Source organism: Lytechinus pictus, chromosome 4 (genome assembly GCF_037042905.1).
Source record: "Lytechinus pictus isolate F3 Inbred chromosome 4, Lp3.0, whole genome shotgun sequence".
Classification (NCBI taxonomy): Eukaryota; Metazoa; Echinodermata; class Echinoidea; order Temnopleuroida; family Toxopneustidae; genus Lytechinus; species Lytechinus pictus.
Window position 1 is genome coordinate 24,577,393 of NC_087248.1, and position 17,543 is coordinate 24,594,935.

At 31.7% G+C, this 17,543-nt stretch overlaps 1 protein-coding gene across 1 annotated transcript in view; it reads left to right on the plus strand.

Moving 5' to 3' along the window:
• Positions 1-17,543, plus strand: part of LOC129258777 (uncharacterized) — a 62,726-nt gene that overhangs the window by 24,221 nt on the left and 20,962 nt on the right. The window contains exons 7-15 of the mRNA XM_064098705.1: positions 1,323-1,487; positions 2,241-2,405; positions 3,160-3,324; positions 4,060-4,224; positions 6,251-6,433; positions 11,782-11,946; positions 12,701-12,865; positions 13,593-13,751; positions 14,507-14,671. Of these exons, the coding sequence (XP_063954775.1) occupies positions 1,323-1,487; positions 2,241-2,405; positions 3,160-3,324; positions 4,060-4,224; positions 6,251-6,433; positions 11,782-11,946; positions 12,701-12,865; positions 13,593-13,751; positions 14,507-14,671 (1,497 nt within the window). The remainder of the gene's footprint in view (positions 1-1,322; positions 1,488-2,240; positions 2,406-3,159; positions 3,325-4,059; positions 4,225-6,250; positions 6,434-11,781; positions 11,947-12,700; positions 12,866-13,592; positions 13,752-14,506; positions 14,672-17,543) is intronic.

The following is a 17,543-nucleotide window of genomic DNA, read 5'->3' on the forward strand; positions in this document are numbered from 1 at the left end:
CCTTGGCCTTTAAATAGGCAAGGCCTGCATAGCAAAAGCTTTTACAAACATGTTCTCGAACGTTCTTTAACATTATTGGCTATGGATATCCTTAAAGAGGAAATAACTGAATAAATGAATGTAATTGCTCTTACAATTCTTCTTATTTGTAACAACCCATGTTGACCAAAATTTGTTTGGAGTAAAAAGCTCGTTTCATTTGCATTGTTCATGAGCATGGAAAATTAAAACAAATTTCGTTTTTTTCTCTCTGGTTCGTTTCTTTGCATTTGTTTCAATGAAACTTTACATGTATATTATGCATTTGTGTCTTATAAAATTATGACTCTGTCTGATTATCTTCTGCATAGTGATTTGTAAAGGAAAAGTTAGATAAATTGCTTGCTGAAGGAAATTGCACCATGGCTGGAATTCGAATCCACGACCCTATGTTTCAAGACTAATACACAGGGCCACATTAATGTAAATTATTAGTCTTTAGAATCCAACGATATAATTCATCGTTTCTTATTCGAATTCATTTTAAAGTTTATTATGAAAATGTATTCAATATTCAAGATATCAAATCATATTATGATTTTATTGGTGCCATTGTGTGCAATAAACCATCTACAGTTCTTTCAATGCTTTGAAATTAAACAAATAAATCTATCAAGACCTAAAAACCTTGCAAGAACATTTTGAATATTAATAACTCAAAAAGCCCACTAAATTATTGTGCTATAACCAAACATTTGTTTCATCTGACTAAAAGGACTATATATATTTCACCTTAATTCGTTATTGTTTATTTACAGTTAATAATCGGGCCAATACTTTCAAAAACACGGAGTGTGAATGTTAGAAGATATGCAAAACGCGATTTCCATTCAGATTTTCTATGTGGCCCAGTGGATTAGTCTCCGGACTTTGAAACAGATGGTCGTGGGTTCAAATCCCAGCCATGGCGTAGTTTCCTTCAGCAAGAAATTTATCCACATTGTGCTGCACTCAACCCAGGTGAGGTGAATGGGTACCTGGCAGGAAATTATTCCTTGAAATGCCACAGCGCTGTAAAAGGGTGCGGGGCTAAAGCCAGGGTAATAATATCCAAGTCCTTTGGAAGCGCATAGAGACGTTATTTATAATGTGTTATGCGCTATACAAGAACTGACTATTATTATTATTATTATTATTTGTATTATCATGATTACAGCCATACTACATTGGTGTGTTGTTTCATGGGTGATATTCATGATGAATTTGATGTTAATACTCTCATTTCTGTGTACGGATTAATGTACAATAACCTTGATTTATTCTTCATGTTACTATTATATCAGATTGAGACTATTCATCACCATGAGAATCTCAGTGAAAGTCCGTCTGCATCACGTGATTTCGCTCAGTTCATCTGTAAGATGAATCATCTGAAGAACCTCACACTCTACGGTCAGTATCATGATGACTTCTACTCAACAGCATCGTCGATGACATCAACTACAAAGGTAATATATGTTAGGAGGTTTTTACATGTAAAAAAGTAGCCCTTACAAGCAAACCATACAAGTTCTGATTTTTCTCCATGTTCCTCATTCTGCTGCCATTAATTTGTCTAATGGGGCTATGATGCCTCATATAAAGCGAAATTGTACATATCTTTACTGAATTGTTATTCCTGTAAATCTTATTTGATTCTTTCAAATGTGTTTAGTGTATCCAAGTAGCACATATCTTATTCCAATTCATTATAGAGTATTATGAAAATTTTATTCAACAGTTAAAATATCAAATGATATTTTGGTTTCATTGGTGCTATTGTGATCAATAAAGCACTTGCAAATCTTGAAATTAAATGAATAAATCTATTTATCAAAGCCTTAAAACCTTTTAAAACATTTTAAATGTTAGTAACTAATCAACCCACCAAGTTATTGTGCTATAACCAAACATTTGTTTCATCTAACTAAAATGACTATGTATTTCACCTAAAGTTTTAGTTGTGTATTTTCAGTTAATAATCGGGCCGATACTTAAAAAAACATATGGAGTGTGGTATGTTAGCAGATATGCAAAACGCGATTTCCATTAAGATTTTCTATTATGATGTCGCTTTGTATTACCATGATTACAGCCATAATAGATTGGCGTGTTGTTTCTTGGATGATATTCATGATAAATTTGATTTTTATATTCACATTTCTGTGTACGAATTAATGTACAGTAACCTTGATTTCATCTTTATGTTACTATCAAATCAGATTGAGATTCTTGATCTCAGAGAGAATCTCAGTGAACGTCCATCTGCATCACGTGATTTCGCTCAGTTCATCTGTAAGATGAATCATCTGAAGAACCTCAAACTCTACAGTCAGTATCATGATGACTTCTATTCAACAGCATCGTCAATGGCATCAACTGCAAAGGTAATATCTGTTAGGAGGTTTTTACATGTAAAAAAGGAGCACTTTCAAGCAAACCATACAAGTTCTGATTGTTGTTCATGCTCCTCATTCTGTTGCCATTAATTTGTCTAATGGGGCTATGATGCCTCATATAAAGCAACATTGCACATATCTATACTAGATTGTTATTCCTGTAAATCTTATCTGATTACTTCCAAATATGTTTAGGGTATTTAAGTAGCACACCTCTTATTCCAATTCATTATAGAGTATTATGAAAATTTTATTCAACAGTTAAAATATCAAATGATATTTTGGTTTCATTGGTGCTATTGTGATCAATAAAGCACTTGCAAATCTTGAAATTAAATGAATAAATCTATTTATCAAAGCCTTAAAACATTTTAAAAACATTTGAAATGTTAGTAACTAATCAACCCACCAAGTTATTGTGCTATAACCAAACATTTGTTTCATCTAACTAAAAGGACTCTATATTTCACCTTGACATTTTATTGTGTATTTTCAGTTAACAATCGGGCCAATACTTTAAAAAATACGGGGTGTGGTATGTCAGCAGATATGCAAAACGCGAATTCCATTTTGGATTTTCTATTATGATATCATTTGTTATTACCATGATTACAGCAATACTTGATTGGTGTGTTGTTTCGTGGATGATATTCGTGATAAACTAGATTTCTATATTCCCATTTCTGTGTACGGATTAAAATACAATAATCTTGACTTCATCTTTATGTTACTATTATTTCAGATTGAGATTCTTCATCACAATGATGATCTCCGTCAACGTCCGTCTGCATCACGTGATCTCGCTCAGTTCATCTGTAAGATAAATCATCTGAAGAACCTCACACTCGACGGTTATTATCATGATGACTTCTACTCAACAGCATCGTCGATGGCATCAACTACAAAGGTATTATATGTTAGGAGGTTTTTACATGTAAAAATGTAGCACTTACAAGGAAACCCTACAAGTTCTGATTTTTGTCCATGTTCCTCATTATGTTGCCATTAATTTGTCTAATGGGGCTATAATGCCGCATATAAAGCAAAATTATTGTACATATTTATACTGAATTATTATTCTTGTAAATCTTATTTGATTATTTCAAATATGTTTTGGGTAATCAAGTATCACGTATCTTATTCCAATTCATTATAGAGTATTATGAAAATTTCATTCAACAATTCGGTTTCATTGGTGCTATTGTGTTCAATAAACCACTTGTAATTCTTGAAATTAAATGAATAAATCTATTGATCAAAACCTGAAAACCTTTTAAAAAACATGTTAAATGTCAGTAACTCAGAAACCCACCAAGTTATTGTGGTATAACCAAACATTTGTTTTATCTGACTAAAAGGACTATATATTTCACTTTAACTTTTTATTGTCTTTTCAGTAAATAACCGGGCAAATTCTTTCAAAAAAAACGGAGTGTGGAATGTTAGCAGATATGCAAAACGCGATTTCCATTCAGATTTTCTATTATGATATCATTTTTATTATCATGATTACAGCCATACTAGATTGTTGTGTTGTTTTGTGAATGATATTCATGCTACATTTGATGTTGATACTCCAAGTTCTGTGTACGGATTAATGTACAGTAACCTTGACTTCATCTTTATGTTACTATTATATCAGATTGAGACTCTTCACCACAATGATGATCTCAGTGAACGTCCGTCTGCATTACGTGATCTAGCTCAGTTCATCTGTAAGATGAATCATCTGAAGAACCTCACACTCGACGGTTATTATCATGATGACTTCTACTCAACAGCAGCGTCGATGGCATCAACTGCGAAGGTAATATATGTTAGGAGGTTTTTACATGTAAAAAAGTAGAACTTTTTTTTCATGCTCCTCATTCTGTTGCCATTAAGTTGTCTAATGGGGCTATGATGCCTCATATCAAGCGAAATTATACATATCTATACTGAATTGTTAGTCTTGTAAATCTTATTTGATTACTTCCAAAATGTTTAGGGTATTCCAGTAGCACATATCTTATTCCTATTTGTATAATTGGGCTATGATGCCTCCTATAAAGCGAAATTGTTCATACCTTTACTGAATTATTATTCTGGTAAATTTTAATTGATTCCTTCCCATAGCTTTAGGGTAATCAAGTGGCACACCTGTTTGACGGTTAAATTAAACGAACCCTTAACACGTTGAAATCCAGAATGCATCCGTATAAGAATAATTTTACAAAATAAAAATTAGTAATAAATATTTGTGTATGCAGCACATATGCAATAAAACACGTTACATTCCGTCTCTGCATCATTAAATGCTATTTATATTTGTGTGTAGATATATTTAGAAGTAATAGTTCCTTTAATTGTTTATTGCAGTGAACCTAAAATGTAGAAACCGTCTTTCCCCTTATTGAAAAGTATGCAGATATATGTGCCCCTGTATATTGTATGAACAGACGAAGACAATACAAATAATGACAGGTGCGTCCATCTAGTAATGTGCACAATGCCAAATACTACACCAATACACTAAACTATGAACAAAGAAGTGCCATTCGAATAGTTTCATCAAATCTATTCTTCATCATTGTGTCTTTATCTTTTTGTTTAATTAAAAAACAAGCGATTTTTAATATGCTTGTAGGACTACATTTAAACGAAATTGAAATCTAACTGAATATGAAATATTGCCAAACTGACCCATTATGGCAACCTGTGTATTCTGTTCCTTTATTAACGTCGTACACTTTAAGTTACACTAGACAGAATATAATTTGAATACATCAAGTAAACTCAGACAAAGAACACAATTTGTTCAAATAACCAGACCAGGAATAACGAAGTTTGCATTATGACATGTCTTCATGAATATGCAATGAGCATGATGAGTATGCTCATTTTTATTGAATGAAAAGTTGAAATATTGTCAACCACAAATGAAGACAATTTGAAGTTTTAAAACGCTGCTGTAATGTGTATGATAAACATTCTTGCAGTGGATTTTGATACAAAGGAAAAATACCACTTCTACACATTTCAATTGTGAATAAATTGATAATATATCATGTAAAAGGAACGCTTAGAACTGAAATCGTCATAACGACTATTGCATACTGTATTCATTCAGCGTGCTTGACCATTTTCTTACAAAATAAAGTTTAATTCTGAAATTAAATAATTTTATCATACATCAGATATTGCTGAAATTTTTAGCTTTTGCATGGAGAATTTTGCTTTATCCAGATATAAGTATTTTATCCGGGGAACGCCTTTAACTTCTTGAGAATAAATTTACACTGGCAAAGGCATAGAAGATGAGACAATAGTAAAAAAGGATGGTACCCTAATAATTGCCAGCTGATATAAAATTATGCATATTAATATGTACAAAAATGATACTTTCTAAGTAGGCATTATATAGGCCAAAAATCCATTATTTTTTGGAGATGAGTATGACATTAGATTTCTATTTTCATTGCCTTTTTCCAGATTTCGATTACTTTGTGTAAAGGATGCATAACACCCGAATCACCATGCTGATTTAATTAATGACGCATCTACATGTAACCACCGTCCATATTTTTCATTTAAGAACATTGGGCAAATTATTAGCCTTTGATTAGATAAACAATAACATGATTAAGAATAATTTTATTTTCATTCTTAGTTGTTAGAGAAAGTTACTGTGATTTTCATAACATCTGATTATGTGATCGACGAAGATTAATTTTCAATGATTCGATGATCAAGGTTTGCTCAACTAACCGAATGTAGAATAGAGTTCAATGGTTCAATCAGACCCTTGTTTGATGACGTACTTTTGTTTCGTCATCATGTCATTATTATTCCAGATTGAGCGTCTTGATATCGAACGTGTTGGTCTCAGTCAACGTCAGCCTTCATCACGTGATCTGGCTCAGTTCATTTGTAAGATGCCTCATCTCAGGGAACTTCGTCTCGGTGGTGGATACTACAGTCTCTCATCTCATGACGAGTTCTTTTCAACGTTATCATCCTTAGCATCGTCTGCAAAGGTATTTTTCCAGTTTCTTATTTTCGTTCTCTTCAGGTTTAAAAGCATTTTTTCAAATTAGTGCAGTATGAAGTGATAAGGATATTCACTTTCTAAAAATGAAATTTGTCTAATGTTGTATACCAGAGGAAAGATATATTATTATATAACGAACGTGGTGCATAGGCATGAAGAGTTTGGCCCAATTTGTATTACTCTATTTAACATTCTTAATTAATATAATAATTACATTCATTTTTAAAGCTATATTTTAATCCGTTATTTATTCCAGGGAACCGAGATGAACAAACTGCACTTCAAAGCGGAATACCTTTTTGTTATGTATTTGTATTTCGCTTAAGTTTGTATTGTAATTTGTGTTAGAATTGAAATAGAAGCAGAATAAATTCAGTCAATTAATCAATCAATCGTGATAATCTTGATTTCACCTTGATCTTAGTCATCACAGACTCCAGCCCGCAACAAAAAAGGGCTTTTCTTCCCCATCCCGTGCAGCATTCAATGTCAGCCTACTGTCTGCTGTTTTGTTGGGGGAAAGAAATGCTTGTAATAAGTAGAAATCAAGCATGTTTTCATCCAGCTTTTTTCTGAACCTTGCGTCGATCTTATTTTAAGCGTTTGGTAAAATAATTGGAGTATGACATTTGTTTTAGAAATAGATAGCAGTAAAAGCCAGAAAAACTCACTCAAAATCGCTCGTGCAAATTAAAGATCGGTAGCACCATTTTCCATTGTTTTAACTCAGTCATGCGTGCGTTATATAAATATTGAGGTGAATATCAAATGAAGTAAACCATATCATTCCATTTATGTCCATTTCATGAAGCCAATTAATGATTATAATGGCGCAAATTACACTTAATTCCGGTGTCGCTCTTTACTGGAACGCACTGTACTTTACATTTTCCTTCCTGAATAATTAAGGACCATTAAAATAAATTATTTATTTTAGATATGTCATAGGTATGTAGGTAGTGGTTTATTTGATTGTGTATTGAAATGAACCATAATTTGTTACTCTTTCCCTTGTTGACTAGTAGGTATATAATATAAAGAAACGATGATAAAACAAATAAAAAAAAGACTAATTATGTACACTTTAAAGGCAGGAAGTCCTGTCCTGACCATGATTTAAGATTGAAACTTGACAATGCTTTGCTTGAAAGACAGACATCTACGATGTTCCTTGGGGTCTATATCAATGATCAACTTAACTGGAATGATCACATGAAACACATCAGTAAACCAATTTCTCGAAACATAGGTATACTGTATAAAGTTAAGTACCTTGTACCTTATAAAATACTTTACATGTTGTACAATACTCTTATTCTACCTTATGTGTCATATTGCAATATTATATGGGCAACATCAACGCGTGTCACAAACCCAATTCTTTTGTTGCAAAAGAAAGCAATACGCATTTGTGCTGGAGTTGGTTACCGTGATCATACACGCCCTCTCTTTATAAAGCTGCAATGTCTTACTGTTGATGATGTCCATTTTCTTCAAACTTCCCTTTTTATGTATCGGTTTAATGCCAAAATGTTACCTACCTGCTTTTCCAATATGTTTCAACAAAATAATGCTATCCATACCTACCTCACAAGACAAGCATCTAATATGCATTTGTATAACCCTCGCACACTGTTGGCTCACAAATCTATCAGACATTATGGACCTGATGTTTGGAATTCGATACCTACTCCTACTAGGAATATATTATCAGTGCATTCCTTCAAAAGTGCGGTAAAACGCATACTTGTCTCTAAGATGTAATTTTGTTGTACTGTACATTTTAAACTAAACTATTGATATAATTTCAATTATTATTACGCCTCACACACTCCTTGTAAATATTTGTAAATAGTTGTGGAACATAATGATTTGTTATTTGGTTTTCTTTGTTTGTTTGTTATTTTTTTTTTCTTTCCCCTCTTTGTGTAATCGTTAGTTTTGACTTTTCAGTATTGTTTTTATATTCATGTATGTATTTCATATATCCAAAGGTCTGACAACAGCTCAAGCATCTGCTTATTTTGTCATACCACTGCGTGTCTGCAACCTTGTTATAATCAGTTATGTTAATGTTCTGTTAATCATCATAATTATACATTTAGTATTATGTAAAATTTAAAGTAATCAATTTTGTGATGGTCACACTATGTACATTGTCATGACATGCAGAAACAAATAAATAAATAAATAAAAATAAATAAATAAATAAAATAAATAATGACAGACGCGTCCGTCTAGTAATGTTCATAATGTCTAAGATATTACGTTCAAATATTGAACTGTGAACCTCTAGGTGCCATTCGATTATATAATCAAAACTATTCGGTTGCTGTTTCTTCTAATTTAAAACAAGCGATTTGAATATCATTGTACCTTCAAATTTTGATAAATATGACATATTTCTTAACTGGCTCACAATAAGGGTAACCTGTATGTTCTATTCCTTTATTAAAGCCATGTTTCATGCTGAACGCAATATAATTTGAATTGGTAAAGCAAACTCAGGCAAATAACATATTGATATTTGATCGAAGTTACATAAAATAACAAAGAGCGTATCATAATTGGTGAAACAGTTTCATACATGTCTTCGTGAATATTCAGTGACCATGATGAAGACGCTTATGATGACATTTCACTTATCATTTTTGTATTGTATGAAATTACAATAATTCAAGCATTGTCAACAGTGAATGAACAAAACAAGATTTTTATTACAACACTGTTGTAATGTGCAAGATTGAATTGATAGGATTTCATATCATAACAAACGAAAGCCGGGAACTAAAATCATCAGCACAACAATTGCATACTGTATTCATGGCAGTGCATTTGACTGTTTTCTTAAACTAAATTAATGCTATTTTTTTAAATTCAATTATTTAATTATATATCAGAATTTGCTGGAATTTACAGCTTTTGTTCGGTGAATTTTATTTTATCTAGATACAATTATTTCACCCCTGGGTACCCTTTTAACTTCATGGAAATATATTTACACTGGCAAAAGCATTGTATAGAGAAGATGAGTCAAAGTTAAAAGGGATGGTATCTTAATATATTTCCAGCTGGTATAGAAATATGAATATAAATATATACAAAAAAACATCAACCATTTTTAAGAAGGCGTTACATAGGACGAAAATATATTTCTTTAGATGAATGTGACCTTAGATGTCTTGTTCAATGTCTTTCTTTCAGATTTTGAATATTGTGTATAAAGTATACATACATGTAACACCCGAGTCACCATGCGTATTTAATGAATGATGCATTTACATGTAACTCCGATCAGATTTGCTTTTATTAAGAAAATAGGGCAAATTAACATCCTTTGATTAGATAATAATTAGTATGATTAAGAAAAAAATCTTTTCATTCATAGTTATTGGAGAAAATTTCTGTAATTTTCACAAAATTATGTGATCGACGAAGAGTAATTTCCAATAAGTCGATGATCCAAGTTTGTTCATTCAACTGAATATAGATTAGAGTTCAACGGTTTATTCAGGCCCTTGTTTGATGACGTATTTTGGTTTCTTCATCAAAGGTATACTTTTACCTTTTCATTTCTTTAAATTGTTGTTTTTTTCTTTCTAATTATTGCAGCATCAAGGGATAAGCATATTATAATGATAATCTTGGTTTCGTTTTAATCATGATAAATTTGATTTAATATTACCTTATTTTTTTTGTGTGTGTTTTGAAAAATATATTTAGTTTACAAATTAAAAGGTGTTTTTGATAAAGGCAATTTTCTTTTAAAACTTATTATACATGTAGAGCCATCAAGATGTATACACTACACTATTTGAAATGACAAACATTAGTCCAGTCATTTATTATGTGAAAACAAAAACAAAACAAAACACAAATGTTTGATAAATGCTTTCGATGTAGAAGCCCTGATAATAATTAAAAACGATCGATGGAAAAGTACTTTGTTTTAGCGCATTATCTACATTATGCATCTGAACCGAAACTCTTTTGGAGTGAATAGCTCGTTTCATTTACATGAAAAAAAATCGTATTTTGTCTCAGGTTCATTTCTTTGCATTTAATAGTTTCATTGAAACTTCAAATATACATGTATATGCATTCGTTTCTTATAAAGTTATGATGTTGTCTAGTCTTCTGCATAATGATTCGTAATGAATGTAATTTAGAAAATGACACAAGAAGCGAAATTTGCGTCTACTGTTCAGTCAAAACTTTAATTTTTTATACTTCATATCAATTCGCTAGTATGGTTTATTTCTGTATCATGAAACATAATGTGATAAACACATCCAGAACTGAAGTTGCTTAATAAACTCGTCCAACATTAGCGATAGTTTATAGTATAGCCAGCATTAATTTCAGTATGTTTTTTATGTGGTACTTAGATGGCGTATGAAATGAAGATTCTTCGGTTTCTAATTTGAATGAAAAAAGCATCGTGAGCACAAAACCCGTCTACATAATAATTATAATAAGAGGCATTTATATAGCGCCATCTATCTAGAAATAATATTATCCCAGGGGCACTTTTAATTTTTATTATTACAACCCGGCTTTAGCATGTTTAGCTAGAGCTGCCTTTCAGCGCTCAGTGCGTTTGGAAAATTAATCCCGTCATATATCCATCCACGAACTTCACTTGGGTTGGTGCAGCACAACTTATATAAATTGCTTGCTGAAGGAAATTACGCCATGGCTGGGATTCGAACCCACGACCCTTTGTTTCAAGAGTAATACACTGGGCCACAACGCTCTACATGTAAATTATTAGTACTTAAAATCCAACGATATTATCCATTGTTTCTTATTCGAATTCATTATAGTATATTATGAAAATTTATTCAATAATTAAGATATCAAATCATATGATTTCATTGGTGCCATTTTGTATACAATAAACCACTAACAGTTCTTCCAATGCTTTGAAATTAATCTATCAAAACCTAAAAAACCTTGCAAGAACACTTTGAATGTTAGTAACTCAAAAAGCCTGGCACCAAAATATTGTGCTATAACCAAACATTTGTTTCATCTGACTAAAATGACTATATATTTCACCTTATATGTTTTTACTGTGTATTTTCAGTTAATAATCAGGCCGATACTTTAAAAAATACGGAGTGTGGAATGTTAGCAGATATGAAAAAAAAGATTTCCATTAAGATTTTCGATTATGATATCATTTTGTATTACCATGATTACAGCCATACTAGATTGGTGTGTTGTTTCTTGCATTGTATTCATGATAAATTTGATTTTTATATTCCCATTTCTGTGTACGGCTTAATGTACAGTAACCTTGATTTCATCTTTATGTTACTATCAAATCAGATTGAGATTCTAGATCTCAGAGAGAATCTCAGTGAACGTCCATCTGCATCACGTGATTTCGCTCAGTTCATCTGTAAGATGAATCATATGAAGAACCTCAAACTCTACAGTCAGTATCATGATGACTTCTACTCAACAGCATCGTCAATGGCATCAACTACAAAGGTAATATATGTTAGGAGGTTTTTACATGTATAAAAGGAGCACTTTCAAGCAAACCATACAAGTTCTGATTGTTGTTCATGCTCCTCATTCTGTTGCCATTAATTTGTCTAATGGGGCTATGATGCCTCATATAAAGCAACATTGCACATATCTATACTAGACTGTTATTCCTGTAAATCTTATCTGATTACTTGCAAATATGTTTAGGGTATTTAAGTAGCACACCTCTTATTCCAATTCATTATAGAGTATTATGAAAATTTTATTCAACAGTTAAAATATCAAATGATATTTTGGTTTCATTGGTGCTATTGTGATCAATAAAGCACTTGCAAATCTTGAAATTAAATGAATAAATCTATTTATCAAAGCCTTAAAACCTTTTAAAAACATTTGAAATGTTAGTAACTAATAAACCCACCAAGTTATTGTGCTATAACCAAACATTTGTTTCATCTAACTAAAATGACTCTATATTTCACCTTGACATTTTATTGTGTATTTTCAGTTAACAATCGGACCGACACTTAAAAAAAACACGGATTGTAGAATGTAAGCAGATATGCAAAACGCGATTTTCATTGTGATTTCCTATTATGATATCATTTTGTATTACCATGATTACAGCCATTCTAAATTGTTGTGTTGTTTCGTGGATGATATTCATGATGAATTTGTTTTTAATATTCCCATTTCTGTGTACGGATTAATGTACAGTAACCTTGACTTCATCTTTATGTTACTATTATATCAGATTGAGACTCTTCACCACAATGATGATCTCAGTGAACGTCCGTCTGCATCACATGATCTCGCTCAGTTCATCTGTAAGATGAATCATCTGAAGGACCTCACACTCTACGGTCAGTATCATGATGACTTCTACTCAACAGCATCGTCGATGGCATCAACTACAAAGGTAATATATGTTAGGAGGTTTTTACATGTAAAAAGAGTAGCACTAACAAGCAAACCATACAAGATCTGATTTTTGTCCATGTTCCTCATTCTGTTGCCATTAATTTGTCTAATGGGGCTATAATGCCGCATATAAAGCAAAATTATTGTACATATTTATATTGAATTATTATTCTTGTAAATCTTATTTTATTCTTTCAAATACGTTTTGGGTAATCAAGTATCACGTATCTTATTCCAATTCATTGTAGATTATTATGAAAATTTTATTCAACAATTCGGTTTCATTGGTGCTATTGTGTTCAATAAACCACTTGTAATTCTTGAAATTAAATAAATAAATCTATTTATCAAAACCTTTTAAAAACATTTCAAGTGTTGGTAACTCAGATAACCACCAAGTTATTGTGGTATAACCAAACATTTGTTTCATCTGACTAAAATGACTATATATTTCACTTTAACTTTTTATTGTCTTTTCAGTAAATAACCGGGCAAATTCTTTCAAAAATACGGAGTGTGGAATGTTAGCAGATATGCAAATCGCGATTTCGATTAAGAGTTTCTATTATGATATCATTTCTTATTACCATGATTACAGCCATACTAGATCGTTGTGTTGTTTCGTGGATGATATTCATGATAAATTTGATTTTAATATTCCCATTTCTGTGTACGGATTAATGTACAGTAACCTTGATTTCATCTTCATGTTACTACTATATTAGATTGAGACTCTTCACCTCGAGGATTATCTCAGTCCGTCTGCATCACGTGATCTCGCTCAGTTCATCTGTAAGATGAATCATCTGAAGGACCTCACACTCTACGGTCAGTATCATGATGACTTCTACTCAACAGCATCGTCGATGGCATCAACTACAAAGGTAATATATGTTAGGAGGTTTTTACATGTAAAAAGAGTAGCACTTACAAGCAAGCCATACAAGTTCTGATTTTTATTCATGCTTTTCATTCTGTTGCCATTAATTTGTCTTATGGGGCTATGATGCCTCATATCAAGCGAAATAGTACATATCTTTACTGAATTGTTATTCTTGTAAATCTTATTTGATTCCTTCAAATATGTTAAGCTCATTCAAGTAGCACACCTCTTATTACAATTCATTATAGAATATTATGAAAATTTTATTCAACAGTTAAAATATCAAATCATGTTTTGGTTTCATTGGTGCTATTGTGTTCAATAAACCACTTGCAATTCTTGAAATTTAACGAATAATTATATTTATCAAAACCTCAAATCCTTTTAAAAACATTTTAAATGTTAGTAACTCATAAACCACCAAGTTATTGTGCTATAACCAAACATTTGTTTCACCTGACTAAAATGACTATATATTTCAAGTTAACTTTTTATTTGGTATTTACAGTTAATAATCGGGGCGATACTTTCAAAAATAAGGAGTGTGGTATGTTAGCAGATATGTAAAAAGCGAATTCCATTGTGATTTTCTATTATGATATCATTTTGTATTACCATGATTATAGCCATACTAGATTGGTGTGTTGTTTCGTGGATGATATTCATGATAAATTTGATGTTAATACTCTTATTTTTTTGTACGTATTAATGTACAGTAACATTGATTTCATCTTTATGTTAATACTATTATATCAGATTGAGATTCTTCATCACAATGATGATCTCAGTGAACGTCCGTCTGCATCACGTGATCTCGCTCAGTTCATCTGTAAGATGAATTATCTGAAGACCCTTAAACTCGACGGTCTGTATCATGATGACTTCTACTCAACATCATCGTCGATGGCATCAACTGCGAAGGTAAGATATTTTAGGAGGTTCTTACAGTACATGTGAAGAAGTAGTGATTACCTTTAAAAAAGTCGTACAAGTTGATATTTCTAATACTCATTCTAATTGTTTCAAATGTCTCATGAGGCTATGAAATCTGGTATAAAGTGAACGACATCATAATGCTCATTAACGTGTTGCACTTCACACGACTAATTGGCCTGTATAAACTGAGATTTGTCTCATGTTATGTACCAGAGGGAAGGATATATCATTATAACTTGAACATTGTGTATAGGCATAAAGCATTTGGCCCAATTTGTATTATTTTATTATTGTGTTGAACATTTTTAATTATCAGCATAATTTAATTTTTAAAATTATATTTTATTCCGTTATTTATTCCAGGGAACCGAGATGAGCAGATATAATACTTCAAAGTGAATTCTCTTTTCCTTTACGTCTTTTATATTTTACTTAAGTTTGTATTGTAATCTGTGTTTGAACTGAAAGAGAAGCAAAATAAATTCAGTCAATTTATCAATCAATCATGAAAATCTTGATTTCACCTTTTTATAGTCACATACTCCAGCCCGCAAGAATAAACTGCTTTCCTTCCCTAGCCTGAGCAGCATTCAACGTTAGCCTATAAATTATGAGGCGCCGAATGTACCAATATTATATAGAACAATTATTTGTTATATAATCATTATTTATTAAATAATAACTATTATTTATATATAATTTACATTTTATTTGTAAATAACTACTATTATATAAAATATCATTTCTAATTATTTATATATAATTCCAAGTAATACTTCATTATTTGTAAATAATAATAGTTCGACATTCCATTATTTATAAATAATGATTATTTGTTTTTCATTATTTACAAATAATGATTATTTGTTTTTCATTATTTATAAATAATGATTATTTGTTTTTCATTATTTATAAATAATGATTATTTGTTTTTCATTATTTACAAATAATGATTATTTGTTTTTCATTATTTATAAATAATGATTATTTGTTTTTCATTATTTATAAATAATGATTATTTGTTTTTCATTATTTATAAATAATTTGTTGAGTTTTCCATTATTTATAAATAATGATTATTTGTTAAATAATGAAAACGTCTACTTCATTATTTATAAATAATTTTTTCGAGTGCACCATTATTCTCATTATTTATAAATAATCATTATTTAATGTTCGAGTTTTCCATTATTTATAAATAAAGATTATTTAATGTTCGAGTTTTCCATTATTTATAAATAAAGATTATTTGTTAAGTAATGAAATATCTATACTTCATTATTTATAAATAATAATTTAGTTTCAATATCCCATTATTTATAAATAATCATTATTTATAAACAATTTTTACAGTTTGCCATTATATACAAATAATCATTACTTATATACAAATAACCATTATTTATTAAATAATGCCATTATTTATTAAATAATGGAAAACTCGCGATAACATGCAAATGTGGGACCGCCCATGATATGAATATTCATGATGCGATTTCCTTTTTCGTGATTTTTCTTCACAAATTTTTGTCCATTTCCTCTTCATAATGACATTTCTTGAAGCAATTTTCTAGGGATATGGTCTGATTGTAATATTCTTCATTTTCTATATAACTTCGTCTTCGTAGAAATATCAAAAAGTGTAATTTTATACGATTTTTCCTACAGTTCACAATCCCCATAGGCGCGCGTGTATCGTAGGGACAACTGGTGAATCGACGGAGTGCTCTTCATCGAAATACTACGTTGGTTGGTCCCCGGAAGTGGCGGGCGGAATTTAGCCTGAATCCTCGATGGAAGTCGATCAAGTGCTTATGAGCTGAGAGAGTGAAATATCAGTGTACTTGTACAGGCCCTTCTACTTTTTATAAATATTTCTTGTTGCTTTTTTTGTTAAGTTAATTTTTTCTGGTGTAGAGATAAGTTTCAGTTCTAATAATGCACTTCAAATACATTTTGGAGTGTCTGTTTGAGGCGTTTGGGGCGATTTCACCCTGGCCCCAAAATGCTCGCAACGACAATACGGGGGCATGATGACCCCTAATTTTTTGAAAACTTATTTTTCTATTGAAAATTAACACAAAATTCACCAAAAGTGTGCACGAAAGCCTTCGTATTTCACTTTTAAAACTCCAAAAAGTGCCCAAATGACAAGCTTGGTCGCTTCGCTGTGTCGCTTTCAACTTGAGAAAGCTAGTTTACGCGTCTGCTTCCCCCCCCCCCCCCCCCCGGCCCCTAGCTCCTCCGAAAGAAATTCTGTATACGGCCATGATCTAAAGAGCCTGGCACATTGATTTATGTATACTTCATTTTCATTATTTTTATCTCATTATCATCATGGCCTTACGCATAATTTTTTCCGGGGGGGGGGGGGGGTGGGGGGAGCAGGACGCGCGTAAACTTTCTCATAAAAATCTTGAAAAAGCGAAGCGACCAAGCTTATCATTTGAGCTTGGTCGCGTCGCTGTCTCGCTTTCAAGATTTTTTTGAGAAACTTTACGCGCGTCCTAGCTGCTCCCCCCCCCCCGGTAAAAATTCTGTGTAAGGCCATGATGATAATGTGATAAAAATAATGAAAATGAAAGTATACATAAATCAATGTGCCAGGCTCTTTAGAGCATGGCCGTATACAGAATTTCTTTCGGAGGAGGGGGGGGGGGGGGCGGGGGGGGGGGGAAGCAGACGCGTAAACGTTCTCAAGTTGAAAGCGACACAGCGAAGCGACCAAGCTTAATTGTCATTTGGGCACTTTTTGGAGTTTTAAAAGTGAAATACGAAGGCTTTCGTGCACACTTTTGGTGAATTTTGTGATAATTTTCAATAGAAAAATAAGTTTTCAAAAAATTAGGGGTCATCA